This window comes from Phaenicophaeus curvirostris, chromosome 3 (assembly GCF_032191515.1).
Source record: "Phaenicophaeus curvirostris isolate KB17595 chromosome 3, BPBGC_Pcur_1.0, whole genome shotgun sequence".
Classification (NCBI taxonomy): domain Eukaryota; kingdom Metazoa; phylum Chordata; class Aves; order Cuculiformes; family Cuculidae; genus Phaenicophaeus; species Phaenicophaeus curvirostris.
In genome coordinates this window covers 40,919,355-40,934,833 of record NC_091394.1, presented here as the reverse complement: position 1 = coordinate 40,934,833, position 15,479 = coordinate 40,919,355, and the positions used below count along the sequence as shown (strand labels likewise).

Genomic DNA, 15,479 nt, shown 5'->3' with positions numbered 1-15,479 from the left:
ATATATCTCTTGATAGTATGTGATGGTCCTGTGCTGTAGGGAGGATAAACAGGATGACTTAAGATCTTTTCCATTTCTGCATTTAGAGCTGGAGTTCTTCGCTGTTAATATTTATTTATGTAGTGCTATAAATGTTGGCAGTGATTTTACAAGCACTATTTAAGATAGGCTGAAGGGCTTAATGTTGATCTTGTTCTTAACAGGCTTGTAGAGAGAATGATAATTAGGGAGACGTCTTAGCCAGAAAGGTCAGCAGAAAGAAAAGGTTAATTGCAAGGGATGGTTTCTGGAAGGAATTGAAGGAATTAAAGAAAAGAGCGTATGTGTATGTGTCACAGGCAAGGATAAAGCAGTTGCAGCTATGGGAGTCCAGAGCATCTGCTCTAAAAGATCTGAATCTGGTCTGATGGCAAGAAATTTTACATTTTTTTAGCAGTGATGCTTGTTGAACACACTCATTGTTATGATAGACTATGGCAGGGCTGAACTTTGAAATGGAAGCTTGTGGCAGCAACATGTGGGAAGGTAATGAAAGGAGAGAGTACCCAAGGAGAAACAGAAGCTGGAAGTGTCATCGCTCCACTTTGAGCAGTGCATTTGTTTCTTCTCAGACGCCTTATACTGAGAACTGAAGCTTTTTCTTCCCTGTCTGCAGTGAATTCTAGACTAAACTGCGCACGCCTTTAGCATGTGAACCTCTGTCATTCCAAGCCCTGAATCTTAACATCTTCAGATAGATACTTCTGAATGTGTATAGTCAATATAATCGGCACATGTATATAATATTTTAAACAGAAAAAACAGCATTTAAAACTCTTCTTTTAGAAAAATCCACAGAAGTTTTCCTCAAAGGAAGAATTATTAACCAATATTGGGAATTTCCATCAAATATAGCATGTTTCAGAGCTTGTTTTGACATTTCTAAGCTTGCTAAGTGAATACAAGCTTTTTTAGTGTATATGGGGTGAGATGTGTTTGTATATTTTGTGTTGGCAGTTGTGAATGAGAATGCACATTCAGGCTACCACCCCTGTGGCATTCTTCCCTGACTCTCGGCTTCCTGAAATAAAACTGCCTATGCTGGAGCTGATTTTGAATTTTTGCTTTTTTTTCCAGCATGCTACTCTGCCCTCCTTCTTCCTTTGCCCATTTACTTGTATCTGTGCTCATTAATCACTGGTAGATTGTCCTCTCTCCAGCAGTGTCTCCAGACACCACCATAGTTTCACCATTGCTTTGGACAGTTGTTGGGTGAAAGTTTTCCTGCTTTCTTAGCAGTGGGAGTGCTTTTGTAAAGTTTTTTGTTTGCGATTTGTTTTGGTGCCCTTATCCCAATAAAAAGCCTTTGGCCCTCTTTCAACCTTTTCACATTTGTCGATCACTCAAATTTGATACCTGGCTGCCCAGAGCTCTGTATAAGGTGATTTTAAACCTTTGTCTCTGTATTTGCTTTCCTTTATTGATTTTTTTTTGTTCTTCTCAAAATAATTCACGTATGCCCAGAAAACAGGAACCACAGTTAGCAGCAGTTGTTATAGGCTGTTGGAACTGTTTTGTCTGGTGCATTTATTTGGTTTTGGTCTGATAGACTTCAGAACTTCTTATTTTTTAATCTTAAAAGAACTCATTTCTTTTTACATGGAGAAGCTTGCTACAGTTTGTTTTTAAACATGAGTCTTGGACATTGTTTTCCTACATATTTGCCTCTTCCAAAACATGGACGTGCGCTTTTTAGCATTGCCTGGAAGCACTGCTGTGTCTTACTGTCCTCCACATATAGAAGTCTTGAAATCCTAGTGACCATTCTGTGGCGGATTGATAAATTATTGTTATCCTTTCAAAGAATGAATAAGTTCTTTTCTTTTCTATCTTTCTTTTTTTTTTCTTTCATGCCTTAATTCAGATTACCTCTGGCAAATAAATCTTATCCCAGTCCTTAACTACAGAGCATGACATTACTGGAGAGCTGCAGATGTATTGTGGGCTTTGAGCTCTTTTGGTGAGCCTGCACCAATGTTTGCCATCAGGTATACCTGCCTTTTTCAGGTAGGGTCTTCTAGTATTAAAGCCTGGGAAAACACCCATGGTTTCCCACTCAAAGTGGGAATAGGGAGAATCTGTGACAATGCTGATTGATTATTGTTGGATGAAATGCTCCTTGCACAGAATAGGGCCCGCAGATGTCCTTGTTCTCATGTTTAGCTCTAGGAAGGTGGTGTTGACAGACACTGCTCTACCTAATTATAACTGCCCACAAAGGTGTCTCATTCTCCAGCACTTAGAACTAGAAACAGGTTGCAGTGTCAGCAGCTATTGAGAGCTGCATTCATGAGAAAAGCCTCTCTCACAGTGCTGGCAAGGGAAAGGAGCTAGCATAGTCTGGATGTTTGAATAGTTGCCTGTTTGCTGCTCTATCAATTACTCCTGCTTGAAGGCTTATTTAAATCCCTTTCTTTGGAAAGGCAATATATAGTTAACCCATCACTGTGTCTTTTAACTAACACTTTTGTGTTGATGCAGTGTTTTTGTGGGAATATGCGCTCTGATAGAGAGCAGTATTTTTCAAATAGATGACATTTTTTTCTTCTCTAGTCAAGGCTTGTGCTTTGTCTATTTATAAAATAGCTCTGAAGATGCTGCTGGCTCATCATAGCCATGAGAAACCAGGATATACAGTGTTCAGTTGTATCTATATCCTGTTAAACACAACTGGTGTAGATCCTTTTGAACTTTAGCTGATTCCTGGGTTAGACTTGGGTGTGGAGAAAAGTTTTAAATCTATTAGAGACTTACTATGAGAAACTGAAAGGCAAGAAGATGACTTTAAAAACTCTGGTATGTTGATATTGTGCTAAGATTTATTGATCCACTTCCCAGCAGTATGTGAGCTCCTTTCTAACAAGGTGGTTACTGGCGGTACATTCTAATCACCAGTGACTTGAAGGTAGATAGATGGTTCTTCTGTCTTTTGTATTAGCCCAGAGGGCTAGCTTGCAGATTTATGTTTACACTCCTGCAATAAAATCTTGAATTAGTTACTTTTTATGCTACTGTGACGCATGTTAAATTTTAAAAGCTTCATGCATGAAAAACTAGAAATATTTGTGTGTGTAATCTAGATTCTTCTGTAAATCACAGAACCACGGAATCACTAGGTTGGAAAAGACCCACAGGATCATCGAGTCCAACCATTCCTATCAAGCACTAAACCATGCCCCTCAGCACCTCATCCACCCATCCTTTAAACACCCCCCAGGGAGGGTGATTCAACCACCTCCCTGAGCAGCCAGTTCCAGTGCTCAGTGACCCTTTCTGTAAAAAATAATCAACACTGTTTTCCTTTCACAGTTATTTGGACATTGGTGAAACAAAGAAAAAAACTACTGAAATCAATAACAAGGTAGGATATCCAAAATATTAAAGAAGTAAACATGCAGTTTATGTTAGCGACTTGCCTGCATTTATGCCTGATTTATATATGTTTATTACATGTTTTGTTATAATAAATTTATGTAGAAATTTTAACATATTTTTAAAGCAATTATTACTCTTATTGCTCTGAGAATGATGCACTAGTTGTCTTCCACTTAGCTTTCTGAATGACTGCGTTCAATTAAATACCTTTGTGCAGAAAAAGATAACTGTGTTGTGTAAGAGTGTGCCCTACTCTGAACACCTTGATAGTTATCAGTAAATGACTAACATTTGTTTATATTAAATACAATAGTAGAACTTGTGCTAATTAAAAGATCAAAGGACCCATAATCTGATGTAAAGAATGTCTTGGACATCTGCACTGAACAAGAACAAGGACAAGAACAAGAACATATTAACATTAAGAACATATTAAATCAGGCCTTGTCATCATGGTTACCAGTTTGGTAGAGAAACACAAGGAAAAAGTGTTCTTAGACAAAGTACTGCATCACACACTTGTATAAACACAAAATTAGATCTCCAAGTAAAAGGCTACCTGCCTCTAGGAGCAGACCCCTACTCACTGAATAGGTGCAGTAGAAAATTTTTATGATGCAATCACATGTAACTTTATTACAATAATATGTAAATTGCTAGCTATAGAGGCAAGTAATTGGCGTGATAATTTAGGAAGTTTGAAACCAATGAATTTTCACTTGGTATTTCCTCTGGAGAAGGGACATTTTTGTTTGAGTAAAATCACACTTGATTTACATGCTTTTCCCTGTCACTGTGAGTGTCAGTTGCAAACTTCTAACTAGTTCTAGTCCATAATTCTCCAAACTCACTTGTTTCTCTTGAATAGTACTATGCCACAGCTTGAGGAAATAACTGCAGGGTTTAGAAAACTCTATGGAGTTTTGTGAGACACTTGACTCTACATTAATGTTACTACTTTCTTCTGAATAGCAATGATTCTCAAGAAACAGTTGAATTACAGCTTCTGCCCAGAAAGAAACATCAGCTCGCTAATTTTTCCATTTCTTTTGCCTTGAGCTCTCATACTGTGTTTGCAGTAGTTTAATGGTTTCTGTAGCAGTTGTCTTCAGACAATAGGACATGTTGTACTGGAAGGCTGTCAAAATTGAGGGCATAGTGCCATAATAAATTTGCTGTGATACTCAGATACTTCTTATGAAATATGATACCTGCATTTTATAATTGATCAGTACTTAATAACCAGGTGTTTTTTTTCAAACAGGCACAATCAAAAGGAAGATCAGATTCAAGTCAGAGATTTAATAAACTACAAGTACCATATACATTTAGTCCAACTTTGATTTCTCTCCCAGTTTGTTTATTTATACAGTCGACCAAAATGTTGTAGAGATATAATAGTGTTATTGTTTTTCTGTAGCCATTCATGTATCCCTGTTGTTGGGGCCTTTTTAACAAAGGAAAGAGAACAATTTTAAAAAACAGGAAAAATTAGTTAAATGCTGATGAAGCAGCCGACTTATAATGTCTTGCTAACATGCATATAAACGTGAGCAGCACACCTTCATACATGCACCATCTTCCCATGTCTTTTATTTGCAAATTCCATTTTGACCTCCAGCATTTTCTTTTTCCAGTCCTGAGTCTCCTCTGATCAAGTTACTTGCAGAGTGCACAGGCAGAGAACTAAATAATTTATCTCACTTTTAATTGTGATCTAAGTAAGAGATTATAATTTGGGGGGGAGGTAAAATGTTTGTACAGTAGTGGTATTGCACTTGCCTGAACCTTCAACACACAAAACACGTCTGAACCAGAAAACCCACCTCTGGATGTTGACCAGCCTGCTGTTTTTTCTGAACATCTAAATAGCACCATATTTTATGCTAAACCTGTATCTGGGTTAAAAATAGCTTTTCTGACAGAGCCAGGATGAGAAAAAGAGAACTTGAAAAGAATTGCTTCTAATTACCTCTGAAAAAACGATAATGTGCATTCATTGTTGTCACTGCCATTAATAATGTGTGGTGTGAGTAATTCCTTATGCCCTTTGCTGGGAAGAGTGTTGTCTTCATGGAGGAATCTTAACCAGATCTCTGATAACTGCCAGCTAGCAGGACAACCACAGGCTTGCTACTGTAAGGATATTTTTAAGGCTAATATTTTTGCAGCAAATCCTTAGAGATTCTCAATAATATAATATAGAAATTCTGTGCAGTTGCAGATGTTGTGGGTTGTTTTCCATTATTTCTTCTGGAATCAGTGCTTATTGTATATATCTTAACACTTTAAACTATCTCTCAGAGCTTTCAAGTAAACCATTATAAATCATCCATTATTTCATCTTCCTTTCTTCTTAACTGACTTATGTTTGCAATCTCCCTGGACTCTGTGGAGAACTTAATTTCCCATGTTGAGTTTAACTTGATGTGATTGATTTGTTTGGGGAGAGGAGTCATAAAAATGAGATGAAACCTAGTAATAGTCTACAGATTTTTATCTGGGCTTGTGAATAATGAAATTGATTTCATGCTGTAATAATTTAGTCCCAGGGATGAACTTTGAAGGGACTAGGAACAGAAGTCTTAATGTCTAAATGTATTTCTGTTAAAACAATATGAGGAAGCAAGTTCTCTTTCTACTTTTATTCAGGCGTTCACTTAGAAATCAAAAACCTAGGTATCTTTTAGAGTCAGGAGGGCAACAGTATTCTTACGTTTTTGTTCTCTTTGATACTGCTGCATTTGCATCAGCAAACAAAAACATCCTATTTTTCCTTGTGGCTTTGTAGCAGTCTTTGCTAGCCCACAAGGGTATTTTGGTTTCATAAGACATTATTATAGATGGAATTTCAGAAATAAAATAGTCCCTCTTTGTTTTTAGAAGAAGAAAACACTATCAGTGTATGTGTGAATGGCAGCATTGCTTAAGAATGTAATTTATGGCTCAGCCCTGCTAGCAAAACGAAGAGTAATTTGTGATTTGTCCCAATGACTTTAGTGGGAAGATTGCCATGGAGTTAGGCATGCACACATGTTCATCAGGTCTGAGTTTCATAGAATCACAGAATCATAGAATAACCAGGTTGGAAGAGACCCACTGGATCATTGAGTTCAACCATTCCTATCAATCACTAAACCATGCCCCTTAGCACCTCGTCCACCCGTGCCTTAAACACCTCCAGGGAAGGTGACTCAACCACCTCCCTGGACAGCCTGTTCCAGTGCCCAATTACCCTTTCTGTGAAAAATTTTTTCCTAATGTCCAGCCTAAACCTCCCCTGGCGGAGCTTGAGGCCATTCCCTCTTGTCCTGTCCCCTGTCACTTGGGAGAAGAGGCCAGCACCCTCCTCTCTACAACCTCCTTTCAGGTAGTTGTAGAGAGCAATGAGGTCTGGTGTTCTGGTCATTTCATTTGATAATTTGGCTCGCTGCGACTTTGTGGGCTACCAGATCAAGGACTAGTATTGAATTAAAAACTCACTGATGACCTCATAGGCAACTCCAAGCTAATATTAGGGTGGATTTTCAGATTGATCTTTCCTGGGGCGATTACTGTTCTCTCTGTGCTGATGCTGAAGTATTAACCTGCTTTCCTCCACTATCTCCACCATTTTTTGTCCCTCCCTTCCTCTCTTCCATGTGCTTCCTTCCCTTCCTTCTTCTGTCTCAACTCCTACATGTTTTTAGGACTTAATATTATTTGTCAGGGCTCCCACATTAATGCTCTGGACACCAATCCATTCTCATGACCTCAATAGTGCTGCTGTTGGCCAGAGACCGGAGATAGCAAAGACTTTTCTTTAAGCATGCTGTTGGTGATTTCCTCTCACATTTCTCACCTGGGAGCTGGCCTTGCCCTGACCATGGCCTCGATGATAAGCAATCACAGCAATAAATGGCCTTGTGCCACAGGACTCCTGAGTGGCGGTGGTGTGTTAGGAATTAGTGCAGGATTTTTTGTTGCCCATGGAAGGGGGTGGTCTTGGAGCTATTAGAGGTGGCTTCCTCTAGACCAAGTTTTGGAAGCACATATGTGATGACAGTTTTTCTGTACTTGTATAGTGCCCTATATGAAAGATGTGAAACCTTTAAAAAAGTGGCACAGAAAGAGTATTTCAGAAATACACATTGTGTATTTGTATGCAGCTATAGGTTTTATTTCATATTAGTTAAACTGCCAAATGTTAGACACCTGCATTGGGGAGTACTTTAATGTTGTTCTTTGAAGGCAGCATCTCAATTACTTTAAATTTGCATATACCTAGAAAATGTATCAAACTAGACTTAAACAAGAAAAAAATCATGTTCGAAACATGGTGACCTACATTCAGGAAGAATAAGTGGGAAGCATAAAGCATTAATTTCTTACTAAATTATCGTCTCTCTTTTCTCGTGGAGTGATGAGACAAAATAAAAAAACAACTAACAAACCACTAAGAAAAATTCTGAGAACTCATCCAATTAGGTGCTGAAATTCAACATTTGCGAATGGGCTCTGTCCCTGATGAGAGCAGTATCATTTCTCTTTTTTATGCTCTGCTTCAGTTTTAGCTAGATCTACTGAAGTACCATGATTGTGTTGCCTATAAGGTGTGCCTTACCATGCCTGACACATTTGGAGCTAAGGAAGCACCTGTCTTCTCTGGGTGTCCTCCACAGCTGACAAGAGGAACTCTGGGAAAGTATGGTCAAGAAGGCATTAACGCAGATGTGTTGTCATAACATAGGAATGAACTGACTATGGAATGTTGTGTAACTCATTAAGTGCTGTCTGTCTATTTAATGTAACAAGTGGAACATGCAAATAGATTTGATTGCCTGTAAGATGGGTCAGTGTTGGAATAGGTTGGGAGGACGCTTTTTTTTCGTCTATACAGATTTTTTTGTCTATACAGATTTTTTTGTCTATACAGTACCTTATTATAATATTAGTAGCTAAAAAGTGTGATTTTTCTGTTCCCATTTAGTGGCCTCTGCAACAAGCTAATCCCCTAGAATTAGTTTAGGCTTTTTGGGAATAGAGTGCGGGTAGAGGGAGGGGAAGTTCAGATTTTTGATTTCTCCCTCTTTCCACCAAGGACACTATTTAGGGTGAAAGGAGTCACTCGCACCAGAAAAAATGGGAAATTCTGTTAGTCTCAGCAGGTAACAGCCAGGCTCTTGGCCATTTTAAATTTTCTGTAGCTGCAATAATATCTCAAAGTTTTACCATTGTGTTACTGGTAGGGAAGGTGGTGAAAAGATTTCATCCTGACCCAAGCTAAAGCATTTATATAAACTATTCCTCAGGTATGATTGCATTCATTACTTCCCTTGGCAACTGAGGTTCTTGTTTTGCAAGAGAGATTCCTTTTGTACTGGAGGTGATCAGCAAGTACAAATACATTTTAAATTATGTGCTTGAGGAATTTAACAATTAATCTCTTGAAGTATGGGCCAACATAGTTACCATTTGTTTATTATAAACTTAATTGTTTGTAAAAGGTACTGAATGTTATTTTCCAATTATAACATGTAAAGTATGGAAATTTATTTTTCTAGGCACTCTCTCTGGTCTAGATGGTCTCTCCTTGTGCTCTCAAAAAGATGAATTTTACTTGTCATTGGGGCTGGGCAAGCTGCTGAATAATTAGCAGAGCTTTTGTATTTCAAAATCCTGTGGGCAGATATTTGTCTTAGATTCCTTTCATTTTGGCAGATGCCTTTCTTGTTTGATTTCTTATGAACAGCAGGTTTTTGAACGCAATGAAGGAACCAGACTTTGCAGTGTGTTATAGAAAAAGCAAGTAATTTCAGGCACTTAAGAAAAGTTCTATTTTAATATTGAAGGACCAGTCTCTTGCAACCCAAAGAAAAAAGGAAGGTCTGTATGAAACAGCATCTATTAGCAGAAGTTCATTGTAGGCCTGCATTAAACTGCTTTACTGACTGTATAGATAGATTTGCCTTTGGTTGATACCAGACAGATTTTCTTAGGTAGTAAATACATTGAATATTTTTGTCTGCACTTTTTCTACTTTTCTTCTTGGACATAGTGCTTGTGCTGCTGGTTCATTGTCATTTGTGTTCCAACTGGATTTTTTTTACTGACTTACATTCTAGAAAAGCATTTATAAAGTTATTTAAGAAAACATTACTTACATGTCTTTCTCTACGTAAGGCACATAAAAAGTTAGCTCTACACTATAGAGGCATGGATGATATAGACTCCTTTTCTTAGGTTCACTGCTGTTTTCGATGATGTTTAACCAATGAAAACCTCATGGTCCATGTTTTTTTTATCATTTGCCTGCTTATGGTGTGTTCATAACATTATTACCCATCAACTGAGAATTGCTGTAGGGTAGTTTGGCAACAGACATTGTAGAGCTGGTTGGTTGTAAGGGTTGCTTTACCCATTTTATTTGCATGGGTCCATTCTGGAGTGCTGTCATCTAGAATTACAAGTAGACGTTAGACTGCTGGATTCATTGGTGAGAGTCAGAGGCATTGATGTGAGGGATGCACCAGGGGCACTCTACCCATCACCCATCTCATCTTGTCCTATGTTTTGCAGTTCTAGGTTTCTCCCATCTTCAGCATGAGTAACCGTCTGCAGTTCTGTTGCTTTGTATGTAGTAGTTGTGTCCTGGCCAATTTTCTCTAGTGATTCACCACTTTTCCCTCCGCTGTTTTATGCAGACGTATTTTATTGTTCTGTAACTTTATTCCAACTGCAGCTTCTTCTGTCAGGTGGTTTAGGTGTGGCCATATTTAGACAAGTGTTCATAGAATGAAATAATTAATATTTTTACTAATGATTCTTCAGAGGATTAGTAAAGATTCCTCAAAGCTTTTGTTTGTGTATTATCTTGAATGTTTTCATCTGCATGCAACCACAGAACACTCTCTTTAGTAAAACACTTGGTAATTACGAGGATTTGAATGACTCCTTGAATATTTTCATTTCTTTTTCTGGTCTGGTGCCGGTCAGTGCTCACATGGAGCAGAGCACTTTTGCTTGCTAGGGAAGTTCACGGAGTATGTGTGTTCCTGTAATGAAGCATGACTGCACAACGGAACTGTGACTGGCAGGACATGTCTTCTACTTGTAGTCTCCAGCTGCAGCATATCATCTTAGTGCCAGTCCTGGTCTGGGGTCTTGTGGGGCAGACAAAGTTAACTGTCAGGTCACAGCGCAGGTTAGGCAGCCACTGTGTTCTTGGTGGGATTTTGGGTGAGGAAAGGCTCTCTGGTTGTCCAGTGCTGACAGAAGAGGCAGGCACTATGTCAGGAGGATGTGAGGTGGAAAATACAGTGCTTGAGACTCAGTAGATTTCAACTTACCACCAGAATTTTCAAAAAAAAAGTATCTGAGATCTTTCTGGGAAAGTGTTTTGAGTCAGTGTCATGGCTCTGTTTCCCTCTGTTCCACCATATTTAAAAATTTGATTGTTTTAGTATAATTTATCACAATAGTTTCTTCCGCATCCTTTAAGTGCATCTTTGCTGGCAGACCATGGAATTCACCACTCTGTTAGCAGTGATGGGATTAATTTGTTAAAATTGGATTATGGAAGTTAATAATGTTGTCTTGATTTCACAAGTGATTTTGATATATTTATGCAGATATACCTTGTTCCTAACATACTTGCTTGTTTTTTTCAAGTACATTCTCACGAAAAATCCCTGTATTTATAATTATTATCTATTTCAAACCTTATATTTATCGCATCTGACAAATAATATACGTGTCTAACCATGAGAAAAAGGTTGTCATTTTTCAATGAGTGGGCTCTTGATTCCTTTTAATTGTCAATTAGAAATGGTTCATTTATATTTTCTCTGCACAGGAGATCATTTTGTGTGGGTAAGAGAGTGCCTTAAAAGATACTATAAACTATCTCAGCATGTGCAAATCGCAGCCATTTGATGTCCAAATAATCTATCTTCACAGGATATTGTTCCCTAATTCTTTCCTAAGAATTAGAATGAAACAACCACATTTTGTGGTACTTAAAATTGCTGCACATAGAATATTTGTATATCTGGAAACATATTGTTTATAAAGATCCACTTCATGTTCTTGTGCCAATATGCAAAAGGAAATCCTCTTGCTATTCCATGTCTGACCGGTTTTATTTTTTCTACTGCTGGCATTACAGACTAAATAAGGAATTTCTAATTTTCCAATGCTGAAGTAATTTGGACTTCTTCTATAGGTGTAGTTTAAGGAATAAGACTATCAAAATGCAAAGATTAATAAAATGTGATATGCCCCCTAAATCTCCTGAGGAACATCCTTAATAGTTACATTTTATATGTCATTGTTTGGTATTTTGTATCCTGGTAACATAATTAACACAGCAAGACATTCAAAACAGGTATTCTTCCTGAGTATTCATAATCTAATACCAGGAGGAAATGGAGAAGAACTGACCAGACATTCAGTTAAAACATAAGCTGTGTCCTTTTTTTCTAAATGGGCCTGTGAACTAATAAAATTTCTCTTTACATAGTTCTATGTACTGGACTTGTCCAATTCTGAGTATTTTAATTAACATATTGCTTACAGATGGATTTAGTGGATTTTGGAGCAACAGAAAGACTTGTAGAGGCTTAGGTTCATGCCACGGGAGATTTCATTCTCTGTATTGAGTTTGATATGGAATTTGAAAGCTGGTCTCTGCCTTGATAATAACGTCTGCCTTGTTCTGTAGTGTACCTGCTCTTTCTGATCTGTGGAGAGGCTGGGAGGAGGGGAAGAGGTGCCAGTACTGAAGCTTTTAATGAGGCATGTTAGTCTCATTAAAAACTGTTGCTGCATACTAAATTGACTTTCTGGAAATGTTAACAACTTTTACCTTTGGTTAAAAATCATGTGGAAAAAATATTTTGGGCATTGCTTTTTGTTCTTCAGCTGTCACTTTTCACAGGTTCAGACCCTTTTGACCATCTACAAAGGCCGGAGGTTCCTTTTGGTTTAAATGAGTCTGAGGGATTTGGGGAAAATACACAAATTATGAGAGGCAAAAATGGTCAGAATTGGCAGTACTGTGTCGGCGACAGAAATGAGCATTAGAATCTATTTTGCTTGAATAAAATCTGCATTACTGATCCTGTTGTTGTGTGTGTTGTAAGCAGTGTAGGGTATAGCATTATGCAACTTGGAGGAGAAACAGGAGCTATTCTTATGATTGAGAAGCAGGATACGGGTGATCTATTTTGGAATACCACACAGGCTAAGTGCCCGGGCAGATAAGGCCATGCCACTGTCTGATTCATCCAAGCTGAAAATCTGACCACTAGCTCAATGTTCCAGAACATGACAGATTCCAGGTAAAACATTATTCTTCCCAGGGCTTAGCTAGATGGGGTGAGACTTAGCTCCTGACACATGTGGGATCTAAACACCATTTCACTTCCCATGGCTGAAAAGAAGAGCAATATACCTTGGGGATGAACAAAATGGCTTTCAACACTTTGGGAATTTTGTAGGAGCCTTGCGGTCTAGAAGGTTCCCTCAGTCAGTATGTGACTGTTTGTTCTGTTCATTTCCAACTCATCTGTACTTTATGTGAGCCGATAAGTTTGTGTACTGCTGTGGTGTTGTGACATATTTATGTAAGCTTGGAAATCTGATCAGTTATAGCAGTTTGAGTGGTGCTTTGTATCCGTATCAGTAGAAAGGCTACTAGCCTCTTGCTCAAGTCTGTCTGTACTATCCTTTGCAGCATCTAGTAATGCCCAGTAGCCAGGGAAACATAGATTATCCAGGTTAATTATTGTGTCAGAAACTATTTTCTTTGACCAAAAAGCTCGATGAGTTTAAATCTTCATCTTTCATCAAAGTGTATAAGAATGCCTGTTTAGAAAAAGTTGTGTTTCTATGTAATAGATAAAATATTTTCTGTGCTGTAATAGCTTTAGGGATCTTATCTTTCTAATTTGTTTTTGATCACTGAACCTTGAAAATTCCTTTCTTTGACATCACAGGATGGTGATGGTGTGTATAAATGGGGCTTTGGTTCTTCTGACCCCAGTTCTACCCTAGGGGAAGGCAAATATTTGTTCTCTGTTTTCCTGAGCACATTGATTAACAAACAGGCCATTGTAACAAAGTGGTAAAGCCATGGCTCATTGCATGAGCTGATAAATTTGGAATGTGACATTATGTTGAAATATCTTAAACTCTGAAAGGTTAGTTATAAAGTGACGTGACTAATGAGTGAGGTGTTTGTAGCACCCAACACTATGTTAATACAGCAATGGAAAAGCAAAGTCTTAAACCTGAATAAATCAAGCCAGCACAGAGCATCTGGTTCAAGGCGGTTATGTTTTTTGACTGGTTTGCTGCTGTAATAAATGTAAACCTGTAAATCTACCAGTTTTCTGGTAAGGAAAGCAAACAAATCAGGTAGTCATACCATTTTTTAGCTATGGATAACTAGCCTTTGTCTTCATGGCAGCCTGTGAAAGTGCTGCCATATTGAAAGTGCTCAATATTGAACATGTCTCTAATTATTTAATATACACAGGAGAGAAAAGACAAATGAAGAATGACATGTTTCTATTTGAAACTATTCTCAAGTGCATGAAAACTGATTTTTTAAAAGCTAAATATGCAGCATGGTATGTTCAGAGGATGATTAAAATACTCTTTAATGAAAGACATGCTTTTCTAATGTGCAAGAAACAATTCTCTGAAGTGTCACACACCCCTTAGAAGTCCAGAGTAGCCAACAGGAGGCTGCTTAGTTTGCTGGGTCTGCTTGACTTTCCAGTCTATATTTGAATAGAAAGTGAGGAAAGCATAATGTGACATTCATAGAAGCAAAAACATTATGTATGGGGATCAGCAAATAGGTTCATATCAACCAAATATACATAATTTTGCTATATGTCTATTTTAGTGATTATGGTTTTTCCATTTTACTGGTTAACAGATGACTGAAGAAGGAAGTGATTCTATGTATTTCAAACGAATGTGTGGGCTGCTCAGAGTCCTTACGTGAATAGCTGTTGTCAATGATGGTTTCCCTGTAATGCCATATATGCAATACTGTATTCCCAATGCAACATTGCTTTGAGTTAGAAGCATTGCATGAGTAAATATTCTCTTGAGTCGAGCACTAAGCCCATCCATAATGTTCTAAAAAGCAGTAACGTATTTTTAGTTAATCTTCTGTCTTTTGTTTGGTCAGCTGCCTATAAACACAATAAACTTTTTTGTATGAAAATTATATTAAATTGATGTATATGTATATTTATGCTTCATATAAATGTATACTCATGTGGATATGTGCACACTAATCCAGAATGGTTTTCTTAAAAAAGTTGTTTTTCATATCTGTATGTATGGTACTATACCTAAGGTAATGTTTTGGCTGCTGATCATTTTATTTTTATGTTGTTTTTGCCAACAGTCAACAGTGGAAGATGTAAGTACCTAAAGTAGATTGTGCAATATTTTGTATGTGTTTAAGTGTTTTGTCTGTGTTTGTTAAATTTTGTGCATATTTAGCATATTTTTCAGTGTAAGAGAAAAATGCATAGAATGTTATAAAGCATCTGTGAAAGAGGATTTTTTTACCATATTTCATTTAGATGCTGATCTGCATGTTAGCTTTGAGTTTCCAAAGGGGTGATAGGAGGCTTTCAGATGCAGCTAACATTCAGCAACTCAAATTCAAGCACAGTGAGATACAACTGAAGATGAAAGCTGGGCTCTATGAGACTCTGTAGAAAGTGTTCTGAAATATGAGTATTTACAGAGAGCTCAAACACTGCGGATGGATCCTCACTCCTAGAACCCAGCCTTTGTTGAGTTTAGCTACTTTTTTTTGTCCCAGAGTGCAAGGTGCATTACCAAGTTATTTTAGAGGTAGGAACTCCTCTCTGAGAAATACGCATGTACATAAAGAAGAAATCCTTCATGATGAGGGTGGTGAGGCACTGGAACAAGTTGACCAGGGAAGCTGTGGATACAGCATCCCTGGAAGTGTTCAAGACCAGGTTTGACAGGGCCTTGGGCAGCCTGACCTAGTGGGGAGGTGTCCCTGTCTATGGCAGAGCGGTTGGAAC

At 37.9% G+C, this 15,479-nt stretch overlaps 2 protein-coding genes across 2 annotated transcripts in view; one reads left to right on the top strand and one right to left on the bottom strand.

The window, feature by feature from the left end:
- The window catches only part of MRS2 (magnesium transporter MRS2), a 460,047-nt gene that overhangs the window by 28,196 nt on the left and 416,372 nt on the right, over positions 1-15,479 (bottom strand). The gene's annotated exons all lie outside the window — the stretch shown is intronic.
- Positions 1-15,479, top strand: part of DCDC2 (doublecortin domain containing 2) — a 53,283-nt gene that overhangs the window by 1,931 nt on the left and 35,873 nt on the right. The window contains exon 2 of the mRNA XM_069853090.1: positions 3,349-3,400. Within this exon, the coding sequence (XP_069709191.1) occupies positions 3,349-3,400 (52 nt within the window). The remainder of the gene's footprint in view (positions 1-3,348; positions 3,401-15,479) is intronic.